The sequence below is a fragment of the Capsicum annuum genome, chromosome 1 (assembly GCF_002878395.1).
Source record: "Capsicum annuum cultivar UCD-10X-F1 chromosome 1, UCD10Xv1.1, whole genome shotgun sequence".
NCBI lineage: Eukaryota > Viridiplantae > Streptophyta > Magnoliopsida > Solanales > Solanaceae > Capsicum > Capsicum annuum.
In genome coordinates this window covers 36,432,258-36,450,213 of record NC_061111.1, presented here as the reverse complement: position 1 = coordinate 36,450,213, position 17,956 = coordinate 36,432,258, and the positions used below count along the sequence as shown (strand labels likewise).

General features: G+C 30.8%; 1 protein-coding gene across 1 annotated transcript; it reads right to left on the bottom strand.

Annotated features, from left to right (window-relative positions):
- Positions 1-11,521: 11,521 nt before the first annotated feature.
- Positions 11,522-14,338, bottom strand: LOC107871723 (40S ribosomal protein S6). Its single transcript, XM_047412193.1, has 6 exons — positions 14,199-14,338; positions 14,040-14,104; positions 12,594-12,651; positions 12,396-12,504; positions 12,026-12,298; positions 11,522-11,921 (listed from the first exon to the last, which is right to left on the bottom strand). The coding sequence occupies exons 1-6, from the start codon at positions 14,202-14,204 to the stop codon at positions 11,683-11,685; spliced, it is 750 nt and encodes a 249-aa protein (XP_047268149.1). The 5' UTR covers positions 14,205-14,338; the 3' UTR covers positions 11,522-11,682.
- Positions 14,339-17,956: the final 3,618 nt, after the last annotated feature.

Below are 17,956 nucleotides of genomic sequence, written 5' to 3'. Positions count from 1 at the left end.
TGGTACTCAATCAAATTGAATGAAAGGTTTCCATTTTAGTATTATGTTGAATATTTATCCTATTTTCAATAGTTGTGTATGTAATGACATATGTATTAATAGGTGATTATACATTTTATGTTCAGATCTTACATATATATTACTTAGTTGAATGGCTATATATTTGTATTTATATGTATTTCAAAAATCAATAACAATTTAGGTAACTGTATATGTTTTTGTACATGTAATTTAATTAGATATGCATTAATAATTGAAGACAGGTTTATATAGTTGTATATATAAATACAAATTTATTTTTTATAGTTGCATAGTATTTTATATTTTTATTTGTATGTATTTGTAATTGTACATGTACCCATATATAATGTACTCTTAAATAAATATAGATAACTTTACTTCTATTTTTTTAATCAAAATTGCAAACGTTGAAAAGGTAACTGTGACGTATTTTAATATATGAAACGTAATTGTCATTGAAGAATCACATCACAGCAAATATTTAAATGTATCATTTATGAAATTTTCTACATGAACACCTATTGTGACCCTTAAACCCACAAGTACTACATGAATTGATGATTTTCTTTCCAAACATATCCCTTTCTAATTTATAATACAAATACAAAATAATTTTTTTAAATATACAAGTGTATTGATGAAAATAAAATAAAAATAAAAATACAACAAAACAAGATCACAAAATAAAAATACAATATGCAGTCAATAATAAAATTCAAATCTAAAACAATCTTTTCAAATACAAGTATGAATTATATAAAATATAAATGATTGTGCAAACTATAAAATACAAATACAAATGTAAACTATAGAATACAAATACAAGTGCAAACTATAAACTACATACAAATACCAGTGCAAACTATAGAATATGAATACAATTAAATCAACGAATATAAAATATGCATAATGGTGCAAATACAAATATAATAAATAATTATGGTGTTTTCATTATCATCCATAACTTATGCTAGACGTAGCCATATTTTTTAAAAATTCAGAGAAAATATAAAATAGAACCCAAAGAAAAATAAGAAAGAAAATCTTTAAAAAAAGATAGAAAGAAAAATAAAAGCTAGAGATAGAAGAGTAAGAAAATAAAAAATAAAAATAAAAATTGAAAAAGAAAAATAAAAAAAGAAGTGGAGGGAAAAAAAGAAAAAAATAGAAGAGTAAAAATAAAAGAAAAAAGAAAGAAACAAAAAAATAAAAATAGAAAAAAAAATGAAAATAGGAAAAGAGAAAAAATATGAGAAAGGAAAAAAATAAGAAAACGAAAAAGAAAAAAACAATAAAGGAAAAAAAATAGAAGAGAGAAAAAATGAAATAGAAAAAAAAATAAAACGTTGAAAAAAAATGAAAAATCTAAAAAGAAAAAAAAAAGAAGTTAGAGTTTTATTTTGATGATCATGTTTGATTTGGTAAAGGAATTTATTGCTTTAAATAAGAGTAATTTATGAAAAAAGGAATCTACTGTTTTAAATTAAAATAATTTAATAAGAGTAATTTATGAAAAAAGAATTTACTATTTTAAATATATGTGGTAATTATTTCTTATTTAACTAACTAATTTAAGTAAAAGAAAGACAGCAAATCCCGTTGTATATATATATATTTTAGGAGCAAAAAGTGTCTAAAATATAAAATATGTTATGATATTAATGTTTATCAATTATATTGAATGTCTATCAAGATCTACTTGATGTCTATTAGGATTTGAAGTATCTGTCCTTTACTCAAAAACTAGAAGCAAATTTTCCCTATAAATAGAACGGTTTCCTTCATTGAAAATCATCCCTCAAGAGAAATAACAATTACTCTCTTTATTCTCTCTACTCTTCTTCTTTATTCTTTATTGTTTTATAAAACGTTATCAGCACGAGACTCTACCGTCTCAAATTTGAAGGCTAAGCCTAAGGTATTATTATTTTTCTTCCCTTTTTCATATGTCTAACAATCTTACGAAGTGTGAGTTTATTGTCCTTCAAAGTTCGGGCAAGAACTATATTTCATAGGTGCTGGATGCTGAAATCCACCTAGATGTTATGAGCCTTGGATACGCCATAAAAAAAGAAAATACAGCATCTAGATAAAATCGTGCTAAGGCTATGATTTTCTTGCGTCATCATCTTGACGAAATTCTAAAAATTGAATACCTTACTACTAAGGATACACTCGTATTGTGAAATAACCAAAAGGAAAGGTTTGACCACTTAAAGATGGTCATTCTCCCGAAAAAACGATATGAATGAATGCATCTAAGGTTTCAAGACTATAAGTCTGTTCATGAGTACAATTCTGTCATGTTCAGAATTTCTTCTCAATTGAAACTATGTGGAGAGACGGTCAATGATGACGATATGGTGGAAAAGACGCTCTCCACTTATCATGCCTCGAATGTGCTATTACAGCAGCAATATCGTGAAAAAGGTTTCAAGAAGTATACTGAACTGAGCTCTCATCTTCTCGTGGCTGAACAAAATAATAATTTGTTGATAAAAAATCACGAGAATCGACCTACTGGATCTGCACCATTCCCTGAGGTGAATGATGTGCATGTTCACCATGCTAGGCATGGAAAAGATCGTGGCCCTGATCGTGGACATGGTCGAGGACATGGACGTGGTCGTGATGACCAAGAAAGAAACCCTGTTCCGGGTGTTAATCATTCATCGAACAAAAAGAGAAAAGATGAGAAACGTGAAGCAATTACTTGTTTTCGATGTGGTGAAAAAGGACATTATTCACGTGACTTTCGTGCTCTCAAGCACTTGGTTGATCTTTATCAAGCATCGCTAAAGAAGAAAGAGAGAAATTTTGAGGCTAACTTTCTCTCTGAAAATAATATTGACATCACATGCTTGGATGTAGTAGACTTTTACGAGCATCCTGAAGGAATGATTGATCACTTGATTGGTGATGGCTCCGTAAATATGAAAGAAAAAGAATGCCTGATTTTTAATTTTTTTTTGTTGTTGATATGAGTTAGTTAATAAAAATCATGTAAAAGTAGTCGTTTGTATGATTATTTGTTCTTGATTAGTATTGATTAGTTCAATTATATTATTGTAGTTTATTATTGAATTGAATTGAATTTTAATTTTGTCATTATTTATAGAAAAAAAAAAAGGACGATACGTAAAGAGGAAATCTTATATAGAGATGGGATTAAACCCTTTACTTTTCGCATACAAACAATATGTTAAGACGTCTAACAACAATAATGATTCCTTTTTCCTTCACTATTTTAATATATTAGTTTCAATAAAGTTAAACTCTGGCAAATGGAGCAAATTCTGTGGCCAGTTTTCAATTGCTTAGTGTGCTGACAGAAGAACGGGGAATTAGTCTCATGACTGCCGGCTGTGAAAATACCTTGGGAAACAAAAAAAAAAAAAAGTTAAAGAAGTGCAGGTGGTGGCCATGCACTTATATTCTTATAAAATAAAATATTTGTAAGTGGCGTGATGGCCATGCATTTTTACATAAAATATTATTGTATTTTTTTATTAGCAGTTTCATATTAGCAGTTTGTTATGCAAAAGTGATCGTATCTTTTTATTTTTACATATGAATCGTTGAAATATAATATAATATAATAATAATATTATTATTAAGAGCATAAGGTGTGAAAATTGTGAGAGTTTGAGTTGGACATATTTTTAATTGCTTAGTAAAGTGTGATTAATAATTCATAAGCTTTCACTTTGTATAAAAATTTAATATATATTTTATTTGGTGTATGTCATTTTATTTGAAGATAAGGATAATTTTCAAAGTAAGCTGTTCAACTGTGAAAATATTTATTTGATTGATTCTGACACTACACATACGATATTCAAAGACGATAAATATTTTTCTCATCTAAACATGGGCAAGATTAATGTTACTACAATTTCTAGTAGTGCTAATTTGATTAAAGGTTTCGAAAAAGCCATTATAATTTTGCCCAAAGAAACTAAACTCATTATAAATAATGTTATGTTTTCTCCTAAGTCTCGGAGAAACTTGATGAGTTTTAAAGATATCCGTGAAAATGGTTATCAGAGCAAGACAATTGATAAGATAAATCTTGAATATCTTGGTATCACTAAGAATGTCTATAGGCAGACATGTGTTATAGAAAAATTTCCTACTTTATTTTTTGGCCTGTGTTTGTAATGCCCCGCACTTTCCTAAGCTGAAAAATGAACCGTTGTTTGTATATGCGAAAAACTCAATTTTGTAAACCATATTTGGGCACCTAAATCACCAAGAGTTCCCTAGTTATAAGAGAGCTCATGATGTGTTAAGTGTGGTTATATGAGTCACTTAAGGTAGTACAAGCTAAGGGTTTCGAAATCCATCAAGTTTTAGTGTTTGAATTTACAAGGTTCATCTTTGAATGAGCATAACTTGATAAATTTATGGTATTTTTGCATATTTCTACCCACAAAATTATAGAGAATTGAATTAGCTTTCCAACGATACTAATTTCATCAAAATTCGACACCCGAGCTAGGAGTTATGGCTTTTCGAAGTAGAGGGCGTCGCCTAACCAATCGCATATGGCCACTGGAAAGCATGTGCGATAGCATATGCGGCGCCTATGTAAACATAGGCGATAGCATATTCAACGCCTATGTATTGATTTCAAGCGACTTAAACACTCCATTTTGCGTTATTTCAAGGATAAATAAACCTTTTAACATTCCTTACACGTCCCAAAATATAACCCTACGAATTTAACTGCTCCTAAACACATCATAACCCTATTATCAGTCTAAGTTCATCATCCAAGAGCACTAAAGGAGAAAAATAACTAGGGTTGCACAATCAACGTTGAGGGTCCAATCTTTCAACGAATCCGTTACCATAAAGGTATGTGGGATTTTCAACAAGAGCCTTCTTTCGTTCTTGTGCCCAAATTGATGTTTACGTTTACAAATATACATGATTTTATATGCTTTACTATGAATTTGAGATGGAAACTTATATATTATATTTTGTTCAAGAAACTATGATATTTTGATGCCTTGAAGTTGAATTCCATGAACTTTGATGATAATATCATGTTTAAAGTTGAATTCCCAGATTTTCATATGAGTTATACATGTTTGCTCCACAAAGTGTGAATCTTGAAATGTTTTGTTCAAGTATTGATATATGGGTTTTGAACCCTATTTGAGATTATGATTTTTGTGAAGTAATGTGTTATACACACCTTGAGATTTGAACGATTTGACCTTTTGGTCTTAAAAGAGTTATTTTTGAACTCGAATGAGAAAAGAAATCCACATGTTGAGTTTATTATGAAAAAGGGGTAGCATAACGGCCCCCGATATGAATTATTGAATTGTGCTATTGTGAGTTTTCTTTTGAAATGATCTGAGCTAAGTTCGGGAGTAGTCTTTAGCACCAAGTGGGAGGTCTAGCTGTGTTTGGTACTTCTCTAGAACTACGTGCTCCCGTAGGATGTGAGCCTAAGGCTGCTTGATATAGTGATCACTAGTGAACCAAAGGTTAAGGTCCTACTCCGATGGCAAGGATAGGACAGCTCTCCCCAACGTGGGTTAGACGTTGGACTCCATGTAGCTCACATGGTTTATGTCGGTTGTAAAAGGCTCCCAGTGTGTGTTTGTATCCTTATGTCTGAGACGAAAAGTGAAATGATTTGAAAGTTGAGTTGTGAAAGTTATCATTTTTTTTCAAAAGTTTTCATGATTTTATATTATCCAAGAGGGATTTCATTATGAGGTTTGATCGTCTAATGAATTGGAAAGTGATTGAGAATTTATATGATGACTCACATGTTTTATTACACTCTCTGATGATTACAGTGATCTTATTCGAGCGATGTGAGTCTTTCATTACATCATGCATGTTTTCTATAAATGCTTATGATATTGATTTTTAGATTTGCATGCACCCCTACATGCTTGGTCCATTTCTATGGTACTGACCCACATCTTCGGATGTGGGCTACATTTTCTCAGAATGTAGGTTCAGGTGCTCAGTCCCAGGCTCGATAGTGACTTTTCGGGAACGTTGTTCTACATGCTCTGTTGTGGTGAGTCCTCATGATCCGAGGACGTGACATCCAGATTTCTGTTTCGTTGAACGAAGTACTTTTGATACTGAGTATTGAGTCAGTTGGGGTATGTCCCAATGGCTCTCTGATGTTGTGGACTTTTAGAGGCTTGTTAGACTAGACTAGACTAGATGTTTGGAGTTGTCATGAGACATAGTATTTTGTTACTTTCCGCACTATTTTCGTCTTGATTTATGATATCATGGAGAATATTTTGAGGTTTGTATGTTTTAATCTGATTGATAAGTGATGAATGATGTGAATACGGCTGAAAGGATTAGCTTGAGGTTACTTGTAGCCTTAAGCACCGTGTGACGCCTCGGGATCCGTTTTCGGGGCGTTACAGTGTTAGACAAAGATTTGTGCAATTGAGGGACATTCTATAGTAAACAAGAAGTTTACTAATTTCAATACTTTCGTACTTTGGAATGATCGTCTAGGACATCCTGGATCTATAATGATCAGATGAATCATAGAAAATTCAAATAGGCAACCATTAAAGAACTTGAAGGTTCTTTCGGATGATGAATTTTCATGCAATGCTTTATCAAGGCAAGTTGATTGTGAGGCCATCACCAATAAAAGTTGGGGTTGAGTCCCCCGCGTTCTTGGAACGCATAAATGGGGATAATTGTGGACCCATTCACCTACATAGTAGGTCGTTTAGATACTCTATGATCCTAATAGATGCTTTCTCTAGATAATTTTGCAACTTGATATTTGCAAAATTATTGGCACAAATAATACAATTACAGATACAGTTTCTCAATAATCAAATTAAATCTATTTGTCTTAATAATGCTGCAGAATTTTCATCCTAAGCATTTAATGACTATTGCTTATCGATTAGGATAAGAGTGGAACATCCTGTACCCTATGTTCACACTCAAAATGATCTTGCCAAGTCATTAATTAAACATTTACAGGTGATAGCAAGACCATTGCTTATGAAAATAAAGTTGCCCACTTCTGTTGGGGTTATACAATTTTGCATGCTGCAACACTTGTTCGTCTTAGTCCGACAAATTATCATAAATTTTCTCTGTTGCAATTGATTTTGGGTCAAGAGTTTAATATATCTCATCTGAGAATTTTTGGGTGCGGTGTATATGTGCCTATAGCACCACCAAGTTGCACCAAGATGGGCCCCCAAAGAAGGTTAAGAATTTATGTTGGGTTTGAATCACCCTCCATTTTTCGCTATCTTAAACCATTAACGGGAGATATATTCACTGCTCGATTTGCAGATTGTCAGTTTGATGAGATAGATTTTCCAAAATTAGGGGGAGAAAATAGTGACATCAAAAGAAAAATTTTGTGGAAAAATCCATCACTATCTCATCTTGATCTAGTGCTCTATTTGTGAGCAAGAAGTACAAAAGATTATTCATCTGCAGAAAATTGTAAATTAAATGCTAGACGCATTTACAGATTTGAAAAGGATCACTAAATCACTTATTCCTGTAGAGAATGTCCCAATTCGAATTGATGGCCCTAAAGGACCATCCACTAGTGTTATAGCTAATTAATTTAAAGTACGCTTGAAGCGTGGTAGACCATTAGGTTCTTAGGATCGAAATCCTAGAAAAAAAATAGTCAAGATGACACTACGAAAGATCCTCATATGGAAGTTCAAGATTTGAGAGATGTTAATATTCCTGAAGGACTTAATGTGCCTGAGACTCAAGAAAATGAGGAACTATCCATAAATTCAAGTGATGTTGAAACTAATTTGAATCAATCTGAAATAGTAGTGGATTATATCTTTGCATATAATGTTGCAACGAAAATCATGCAAAATTGTGAGGATCTTGAACCTCGATCTGTCACAGAATGTCGACAAAGAAATGACTAGCCAAAATGGCAAGAAACGATTCAATCTGAATTGAATTCACTTGCCAAACTTGAAGTTTTTGGACCTATAGCTCAAACACCTAATGGTGTTAAGCCTGTTGGCTATAAATGAATCTTTGTGCAAAAAAAAAATGAGAAAAATAAAATACAAAGGTATAAAGCACGCCTTGTTGCATAAGGATTTTCACAACGGCCTGGTATCAATTATGACGAGACATATTCACCAGTTATGGACGTAATAACATTGCGTTATTTTATTAATTTCACTGTCCATGGGAGACTTGAAATGCATTTGATGGATATGGTAACAGCCTATCTATATGGATCACTTGATAATGAGATATACATGAAAATTTTTGAAGGATTTAAAATGCTGAAAGCATATAGTTCAAACCCTCGGAAAATGTATTCCATTAGATTGCAAAGATCATTGTATGATTTGAAGCAATCTGGACGCATGTGGTATAACTGTCTTAGTGAATATTTATCTACGGAAGTTTATATGAATGATAAAATTTTTCCATGTGTTTTCATAAAGAAAACAACGTCAGAGTTTGTTATACTTGTTGACTATGTCGATGACATAAACCTTATTGGAACTCCAATAGAGCTTCAAAAGACAATTGATACCTAAAGAAAGAATTTGAGATGAAAGATTTCGGAAAAATAAAGTTATGTCTTGGTTTGTAAATTGAGCATTTGACAAACGGTATCTTCGTTCATCAATCTGCCTACACAGAAAAGGTATTGAAATGATTCTATATGGATGGAGCACATCCATTAAGTACTCCGATAGTTGTTCAATCACTTAATGTGAATAAAGATCCATTCCGACCTCAAGAAAAGAATGAGGAACTCTTTAGTCCTGAAATATTATATTTTAGTGCAATTGGTGCACTAATGTATCTTTCAAATGCTACAAGGCCTGATATAGCCTTTTTCAGTTAATTTGTTAGCAAGGTATAGTTCGGCTCCTACTAGGAGACATTGAAATAGGATCAAACACATATTACAGTATCTAAAAGGGACTACCGATATGAGTTTATTTTATTCTAAAGATTGCAGTTTCGATCTTGTTGGCTATGTTGATGCTTGGTAATTATCTGACCCGCATAAAGCTCAGTCTCAAACAAGCTACGTGTTCATATGTGGGAGTACTATCATATCTTAGAGATCAACAAAGCAGTCTATTGTAGTCACTTCATCGAACCATGCTGAGATTATAGTTATTCATGAAGCAAGCCGAAAGTATGTGTGGTTGAGGTCCACAATACATCTCATTCGAGAAAAATATGGCTTGAAATGTGACAAAGTACCTACGATTTTATATGAAGATAATGCAGCATGCATAGCACAACTTAAAGGAGGATTCATAAAAGGAGATAGAACGAAGCACATTTCGCCAAAGCGCTTCTATACACATGAGCTCCAAAAGAATGGTAATATTAATGTACAACAGATTCGTTCAAGTGACAATGTGGCTGATTTATTCACCAAATCTCTTCCAACTACAACTTTCAAGAAGATGGTGCACAAGATCGGAATGCAAGGATTCAAGAATGTTCTTATTAGGGGGAGTTAATACGTGCTGTACTCTTTTTCCCTTATGGGGTTTTGTCCTACTGAGTTTTCCTTATAAGGTTTTTAATGAGGCAACCTATATGCGTATTTCTAGACATTCAAGGGGGTTATGATATTAATGTATATCAAATATAGTGAATGTCTATCAAGATCTAATTGATGTCTATTAGGATTTGAAGTATCTTTCTTTTACTCAAAAATTAGGAGTAAATTTCTCCTATAAATAGAAGGACTTCCTTCATTGTAAATCATCCCTCAAGAAAAATAACAATTACTTTCTGTACTCTTCTTCTTTATTCTTTATTATTTTATAATAAAATACAAGTTATCTCAGGTAATAGTCCATGTCATTTTCCCTTAATCTAAAGTGAGTAAAGTGAGGAACTATTTACGTCATTTCCCCAATAATAATGGATGAGAGAAAAAAGAAAGAAGAGACTAAGTAGCCGTGTGGCCATGAAAACTAAAATTTTTTGGAGTTGGAGTTGTGTTTGGCCATGTCTTTTTTGAAAAAAAAAATTGACTTTTGAAAAAACTTTTTTAAATATGATTTTATGCCCTAACTTTTACAAACTATCAAAATCATTCAACTAAAATTTACCTGCTAATGAAAAAAAAATACAATTAGCCACTGTTATAAAAATAATTACATATACATGGTCATATTTAATGAATTTCAATTATGACATATATAATATTTACATTAATAGCTGTTTTCTCATATTTGAAAATTTTAAATATGGATGTTATATTAACAGATCACTATTTCCTGTTTTTTAGATAAGAAATATTATCTTTCAAACAAATTTATTTTTTTAGGAATTTATTTAATTTATTTCCTTCACTTTCCCTCCCTAAAAAATAGGAAATGATGAGTTGTTATTAAATTTTAGGGTGCCGCTAATTTATTTCTTTAATTTTCTTATACATGAAAGATTTTACTATATGTGAATAAATTATTTCTATGTAAAACATGCTTTGCATATTTATGGTATATTATTATATCATATACCATAATATATAAATATGCTTAGTATGTTTCTTTATACTTTGTATTTTTATATATGTGTGTATATGGTATATACATGGTATAAACTTCATATATAACATACTTTGTATATTTATATTATAAATATGCTTAGTATGTTTGTTAATACTTTGTATATTTATATATGTGTATATGGTATATAGATGGTATAAACTTTATATGTAACATACTTTGTATATTTCTATTATAAATATAATACTTTATATATTTATGGATACAAATATAAATTAGCAGTAAAATATTATCTTAAATAAGGGAGAAAATTAAATAAGGAATAAAAATAATGATGAGAGAGAAAAGGATATATATATTAATTAGGATAGCATTAAATTTGAAATTATAATTATCTTATTCTTTAAAACTGCTATATACGTAATATTAAAAAAATAATATTATAAATTTAAAATATTGGGGTTATATGTAATAATAATAAAAGTTGAAATTGGAGTTGGAAAATTGTGAAAACGACAAAAACTTATTTTCCCTTTTCAGAAAAAATTTTCAGAATTATTTTCTTAATTTTCATGGCCAAACACCATAATTTTCAACTCCGAAAAAAAAATTTCAAAAAAGGGAAAAATTTCCACGGCAAAACGGGCCTAAATTTTGAGAAAGCCATTTGGGGACAAGTGAGATTGGTACGTAAAAATTATGTGATGCTCCATCTCATATGACAATACTGACCAAAAAAACGTGAATTTCCAGTATATTCCAACTAAGAAACTGGACCATGGTAAGTTTAACTACTCAAAATCATAACAAAAGAATAGTTCTCTATTTCTTAAAAAAATTCTTCGGCTCTAAGAAACATACAATGAAGGCAAGACAAGGTGATTCTGAATTAACTCACAAAAATGAAAAAGGGTGAAAACATTGTCATGTAGTACCCCTCTTTAATAATATCCAATAAACTGAAAACAAGGAGAATTTTTCAAAGTAGCCAGAGATCAAGAAAAACATAAATATAAAATATTGTCAAATGTCAAGTAACAAAAATCTTCAATCTTGAAGTACTATCAGATAGACTCAAAATTTACCAAAAGCATGTACTACATCCAGCAATAATCAAAACCAGACCCAAAAATAGCAGAAAACACATTCCAGTGACCTATGCAGCGATGGATGGCTTAGAAGCTGCAGAGAGTCTAGACCTCTTCTTAGCCAAACTCTCGCTACGCCTTTCTCTTTGTTCCTTCAACCTTGAAGCAAGAAGCTTCTGATAATCAGCTGCCTCTGACTTGGCCTTGGCGATTCTCTTCTTCTTGTCAGCAATTCTTGCCCTCTTTCTTTGCAGGGTCAAGGGTGTCACAAGCCTCTGAATCTTAGGAGCTTTGCTCGCATTTTTCCCTGTTGCACGAATCATAATACCATTCAAAATTTGTCCAGACAGCTATATTTTTAATACAAAACCGACAAGAAGCTGAGAAGTCACAACAAAGGAGGCAACTCACCAGTTTTGGTGGTGAAATTTCGGCGGTAGGTGTTGACATACTTCCTGACGTCATCTTCCTTGGAAAGGTTAAAGAGCTTCCTGATCTTTGAAGCTCTCTTGGGTCCTCTCATTCTTGGTTTCTCAGTGTCGGTCAGTCCAGGCAGATCATTGTCACCCTTTTTCACGATAACCAGATTCAGAACAGAAAGATCAGGGCTAACAATGCATCCACGGACAGACTTCCTTCTGCGCTCACCATTTCTCCTACCATACCCCCGAAAACAAGGAGTACCTGTTTAATACTAAAAAATTAGATAGCTCAAGCAAAAAGTTATTAGCAGCAAATAGGCACAACTTTTAAGAGAATACCAAGCACCAGCTACACGTACCTCGGTGCAGCAAAAGGCGAACACGGCCTGGAGTTAAAACTCCCTGCTTCATTGGAAACCCTTGCTTGTCACATCCCCCCATAATCTTGAACACATAACCCTTGAATTCCTGTCACCATAAGAGACAACATTTTCATAATAAATTCACAGAAATTACCACAATGGGAAAGCCGTAAAATATATGCACCAGAACCTTACCTCACCCAGGGAATCTCCACTGACCTCTTGGGAGATCCTTTTGTCAAAAAAGGCTCGACTGCATTACCAGATATCCAGTTAGACAAAAAAAAAAAAAAGAAACTACCTAAGCGATACGCAAATGCCAAACATTGAGCATATTGAAAATAACAACATTGAATTGCAATAGATATCCATCACAAACAGCTAGATAGCATGATAAAGCACTTCTACGTAATCACAGTGTTGTCAATGAAGAAAAAAACAAAATTCAAATGCAATGCAAGTAAATAAGCCACAGACACAAATAATAGATGAAAGAACATAAAATTACAAATAAGTGTACTGAATGAAGTAAAAAATCATGTCTATCAAGCAACCAATCAAATTCCTTACTCAAATGCAAACTTGCAATTTTAATTTTCTAATTAAGTTATGTGACTAAACTTCTTATACTTAAGTATTGATTTTTGAATTATAATCAGTAATATATTCATGCAAAATTTTCAAATTAAAATATTTCAGTTGTTTTGAGTCATGCCCCAACAACATTAGCAAATATTTTCAAAATACACTATCTTGTGAAGGAAAATCATGGTTTCTAAGGGACAATAGCTCATCATTCTTCACAAAAAGCATACAACCATGGACCAGAAAAATATTAGGCCAGACTTCAGTCATAAGCAGCGTGTTTGGATGGTTGGTACTCATCTTTTCATGCATTGTACTGTAAGTATTGTTTTGTAAGTTTGAATAGTATTTTTTCATTTGTTTTAGTTATATTTTTGTTAGTTGCTTTGATAGTATTGTAACGTACAACAATTATAAAATTTACTACAATGCCCTAACTTGCTTTAAATTAATTACTAAAGAAATAATTTAAGATAAATTTACTTTCTTAATTTATTGCCAAATATTCCTTGCAAAAGGCAATAAGTTTATAACCAAACTAGTAGTTGCATAGAATAAGATTTTCGGATATAACACAATAATACAATAGAACTTGAGTAACTATCGAAACAAGCACATACAATACAATACATGTCGAACAATGACACAAACAAGTTGTAAGCGAAAGACCACCTATAATTAGGTATAACAAGCAAACTATCCACAAGATAACTAGTTTACGTATTAAGCGGCATGACTAGTTTACGTATTAAGCAGCATGGCCCAATTACACAAGTAAGAAGGCATTCGTAAAGTTAGGCAGGTGCATTTAATCTTTAATTATATCAGGGATAACTTAGCGAACGTAGTACAATTACTATCTCAACAAAACAAATCTATGTGTAATTTCTTTTTGTGGCACAAATTTCTAAAACCAAATGAAATCACAAACTCAACATTTCCACCAATCTAGTAGGAGATAACACTCTAGTGGTAGTAGTAGTAATGACATTATTAATAATTGTTATAACAACGATGTACAAAAACAAATGAAGATAGAATGAATGGAATAATTACAGTTTCTGGTCATCGTCAATCTCGAGCTTCTTCTGGCAACCAGTGGTGGGATTAGCAATGTTGAACTGCAAACACAAAAAATCAAATGTATATTTATTGGAGAGTGATAAACATATTAGATATCTAAATCTAGAAAGAGAAAAGGATGTGCAGGTATACCTTCATCTTCGGAAGGCGGCGAAGATGAAAATGAAGAAGAAAAACTAGCTGCCTTTCTCTTCTCTTCTCTATATTAGGGTTTTCATACTGTACTAACTGCGTCTCATATACTCTACCATAAGGCCAGCCTGCATTTTTGGGCTTTGGGCCCTATTCTGACCAAACATTTTGTTTTCACGATGGGCTTAGCTTTTGGGCTAATCGTTCCATGGCCTTTCGGCTGCTGCGATCTTTTTTAGAAAAATTACGTGGGGAAGGCCAGTTTTTGGTTAAAATTTCGCTGATTTGACATCACTATTTAATAAAGGAAAAACCACGAGAAATAGCATATTTAGACTTAAATTATGAAAAAAGGTTCCCTTTTTTGAAATCACTTATCTTTCTCTATTTTCACTTTACCTTTTATTGTTTAAAATTTCTCAAATTCCTCTTTCAAATTTTTTTCTTTCTCATATTTTATCAAGATTTGATAAGGATAGTGTTCCACAATTTCAAAAAAATTATAAATTCAGTTATTGCATGTTATCAATTTCTCAATTTTTTTTTATTTTGTATTTTGTACTCTAAACCATTAGCAACTTTGAGTTTGAGGTTTTTATGCTCTAATGATAGAATACACACCAAAATCACAAACAAATAGGGGTATACTACATATTAATTTATTGTCTGATAATGCACCATCATTTAGTCTTGGATTAACTTAAGACGAAATATTTAAAGTTGTTTCTACTTCTATACAGTCGAAGAAATCAGTGAGTACGAAGGAGCTTAAGTCCAAGTTATGAAGATGATTGATATTTCAAAAAAAAACGATTGAAAAAAACTCCTTCTCCAAAAGCCACAAAATTACAAAAATATGTGAAGAAAAGGAAAGCAAAAGAAATTACAAAGTCAAGCAATGTTGTAAATGACGATGTTGAAAACTCGTCTGGTAATGAATCGAAAGAAGATGAGGAGGAATAGGTATTTTACGGTGTATATGTATTTTTATTTACTGATATGTATTTAGGGATTTAGTGAAGCTGATATCATTTTGGGGTAATATGTATTTTGGTGAAGCTGATATGTATTTCGATCAAGCTGATAGCTTAAATATACATTTTGGGGTAATATGTATTTATGTGTATTTGTATGTTAAATACATATGCTAAGTTGCATGTATGAAAAATACATTTATATATGAAGTATTTATGAAGAGGTGTTTGCTTATATGTATTTTTTTTATAATTGTTATGTATTTTCAGTATATTGGAATGTTGAAATATATATTTGGGTATTCTTTTTGTTTAAATATGCAGTTGCGGTTATGGATGTATTTATATTTGTTGAATACAAAAATATTTTCAAATATTTTTTTAATACAATATTTATATAGATTTTCTATATATACAAATTGACTGACTAAATATACATTCAAGTTACATGGAAGTATTTTGTATTTTTTATAAATATATATATGCACTTTCATTTGTATTTTTGTTTTGTTCAATATACATTTAAAGTATATGGAAGCATTTGTATTTTTATACATACATATCCAATTTCATATGTATCTTTCTATAGTGATGGCTTTGTAACATATATATTCTAACACAACCAAAATATACAAAATCAAACTTTACAGAAATACAAATATACTCTTAAATTTTGAGAATCATAACTCCAAAAAAACTGAGTTTGAGTAGCTTGAAAAATCAATTTTAATCACTATATTGTTCGATCAGTTCAATTTACTGTTGCATTACTTTTTAAAAAAAATTCATTTACAAAATATTCAAAAATAATTCAAAAAATCGATTTTGATCACTCTAACGAAAAATTGTTAATGGCTCAAAATATTCAATAACAATTTAACAAAAAATTGATTTTGGTCACTCTATTTGAACGAAACATCAGTAATGGCTCAAAAAAAATTTGAACGAAATAATAGTAATGGTTCAAAAAAAATCATAACGAAAATTGTTTGATCGATTTCAAACAACTGATGAAATTCATATAAGAAAACAATATTACGATTAAATACCTTCAACAACAGTAATGGGTTAATTTAAATTTTCAAAGTTATTGAACAGAAGAAGCTTCAGTTGAATTTGCTTTTGATTTTTTTTATGAAAATAATAATGTGAAACTGAAATTTGAATTTTTATTTCGTTTGGTAACAAATAACGGTAATTGTGCTAATTAAGAGGTTTTAATGGAAAAAGAATCTTCACATTTAATTCATGACTAATTATACCATATTTAACTCAACTGATTTAAGTTAAATATGGACAGTAAAACGATTTGTATATGTATTTTTATAGCAACAGTTTGTTCAAATATAAAATACAAGTTGCTAGTTTAAGTAATTATGAAAGTGTTCCTATGAATCTCATAATTATGATTTTAAGTATGCTATTTATGAATTTTACCCATTAATTTATACTTTTCTTTTAAACAAAAAAAAATCAAGTTTGACAAAATTAAACTTTAGATACATGTTTAAAGTTATATATAATTGAAGTTTAGTCTTTTTTATTGATATCAGACAAAAATGATTGAACTTTAGTCATACATGGCTCAAAGTCAAACAGAAATGATTTAACTTCGATTATATATGACTAAAGTTCAAACAAAAAATTATTAAATTTTGTCATATGTATCTATACTTCAGTTATATAGAATTTCAGACATTATCCAAACTTGGACTTTGTTAAGACTGTTGAGATCCTTAAGTTTGTGTCAAAAAGGGATAAAAAGTGGAGATAAGCATCAATTACCCCCGAATTATAGTCAAAGTTACTACAACACACTCTAATTTTATGGTGGTCCTAATACCCCTCTGAACTCAATTTTACCATATTTTTATCAACCTTTTATGCATACATGGCATTTTGCATGAAGTTAAAGATCTAAGGCGCGTGAAGGACTGTGGCATTGAATCTATAAGCAATAAAAATGAGTCACGTGATATTGACAAAGTTGAATATTAAATTCCTTTTTTAAAAGTCGTTCTTCTTCATCTTTAACCTATTTCCATCTCCATTAATTGAATTGGCTCAAAATCATAACTCTTTATTCTTCAAATTGCTCCTTGATTCGAAATTGTAAGATAATTTATTGTGTAAATTTCTTATCGTTACTCAATTCATATTGATATTGATTCTTATCGTTACTCAATTCCATATTGATATGAAAGTTATGATTTTTGAATTTTCTTCCTCAATTTCTATTAGGGTTCGAAATGACAAAATTCAAGTTGAATAATGTTGAAGTGTGATGCAAACATGACATTTTGTTAAAATTGCATATCTCTTGGTTAGATCATAATCCTAGTCAAAGATTTTGGGTTTTTCCTCACTATGAGATTTGTGTTCATTGTCTCTTAATTTATTAGTATTGATGTTGGTGTTGAAATTTATTTATATGTCCTTAATTTTCAGGTATGAATTGTAAGTTTTTTAGATGGAGAGACAAGGACCGAGTTGATGAAAGATCAAAATTTATTCTTTCAAGATTGATGAATAAGATTAAGGAGCTAGAAGAAAATTACGAGCATGTTAAGATGCACTTGAATAAGCTTGAAAACTTTAAGATGCAATATGATAATTCCAACGTGAATTCAGCAGATTTTGAGGAATCAAAACAAGAAAATGAGATTGAAAATATGCAGATTCAATTTGAATGTCTCAACATTATTTACTTGACTTTGTAGATTTAAATGTGAAGGATGATGCAAAAAAGATGGGTGATTAAAATGAAAATGTTCACGAAAAGAG

Excerpts from the sequence above, each read along its gene's own strand:
- LOC107871723 (XM_047412193.1), bottom strand. Across the intron at positions 12,652-14,039 it reads ATTGACGATGACCAGAAACT|TCGAGCCTTTTTTGACAAAA; the intron begins GTAATTATTCCA and ends CTGGTAATGCAG. Across the intron at positions 11,922-12,025 it reads AAATTTCACCACCAAAACTG|GGAAAAATGCGAGCAAAGCT; the intron begins GTGAGTTGCCTC and ends TTCGTGCAACAG.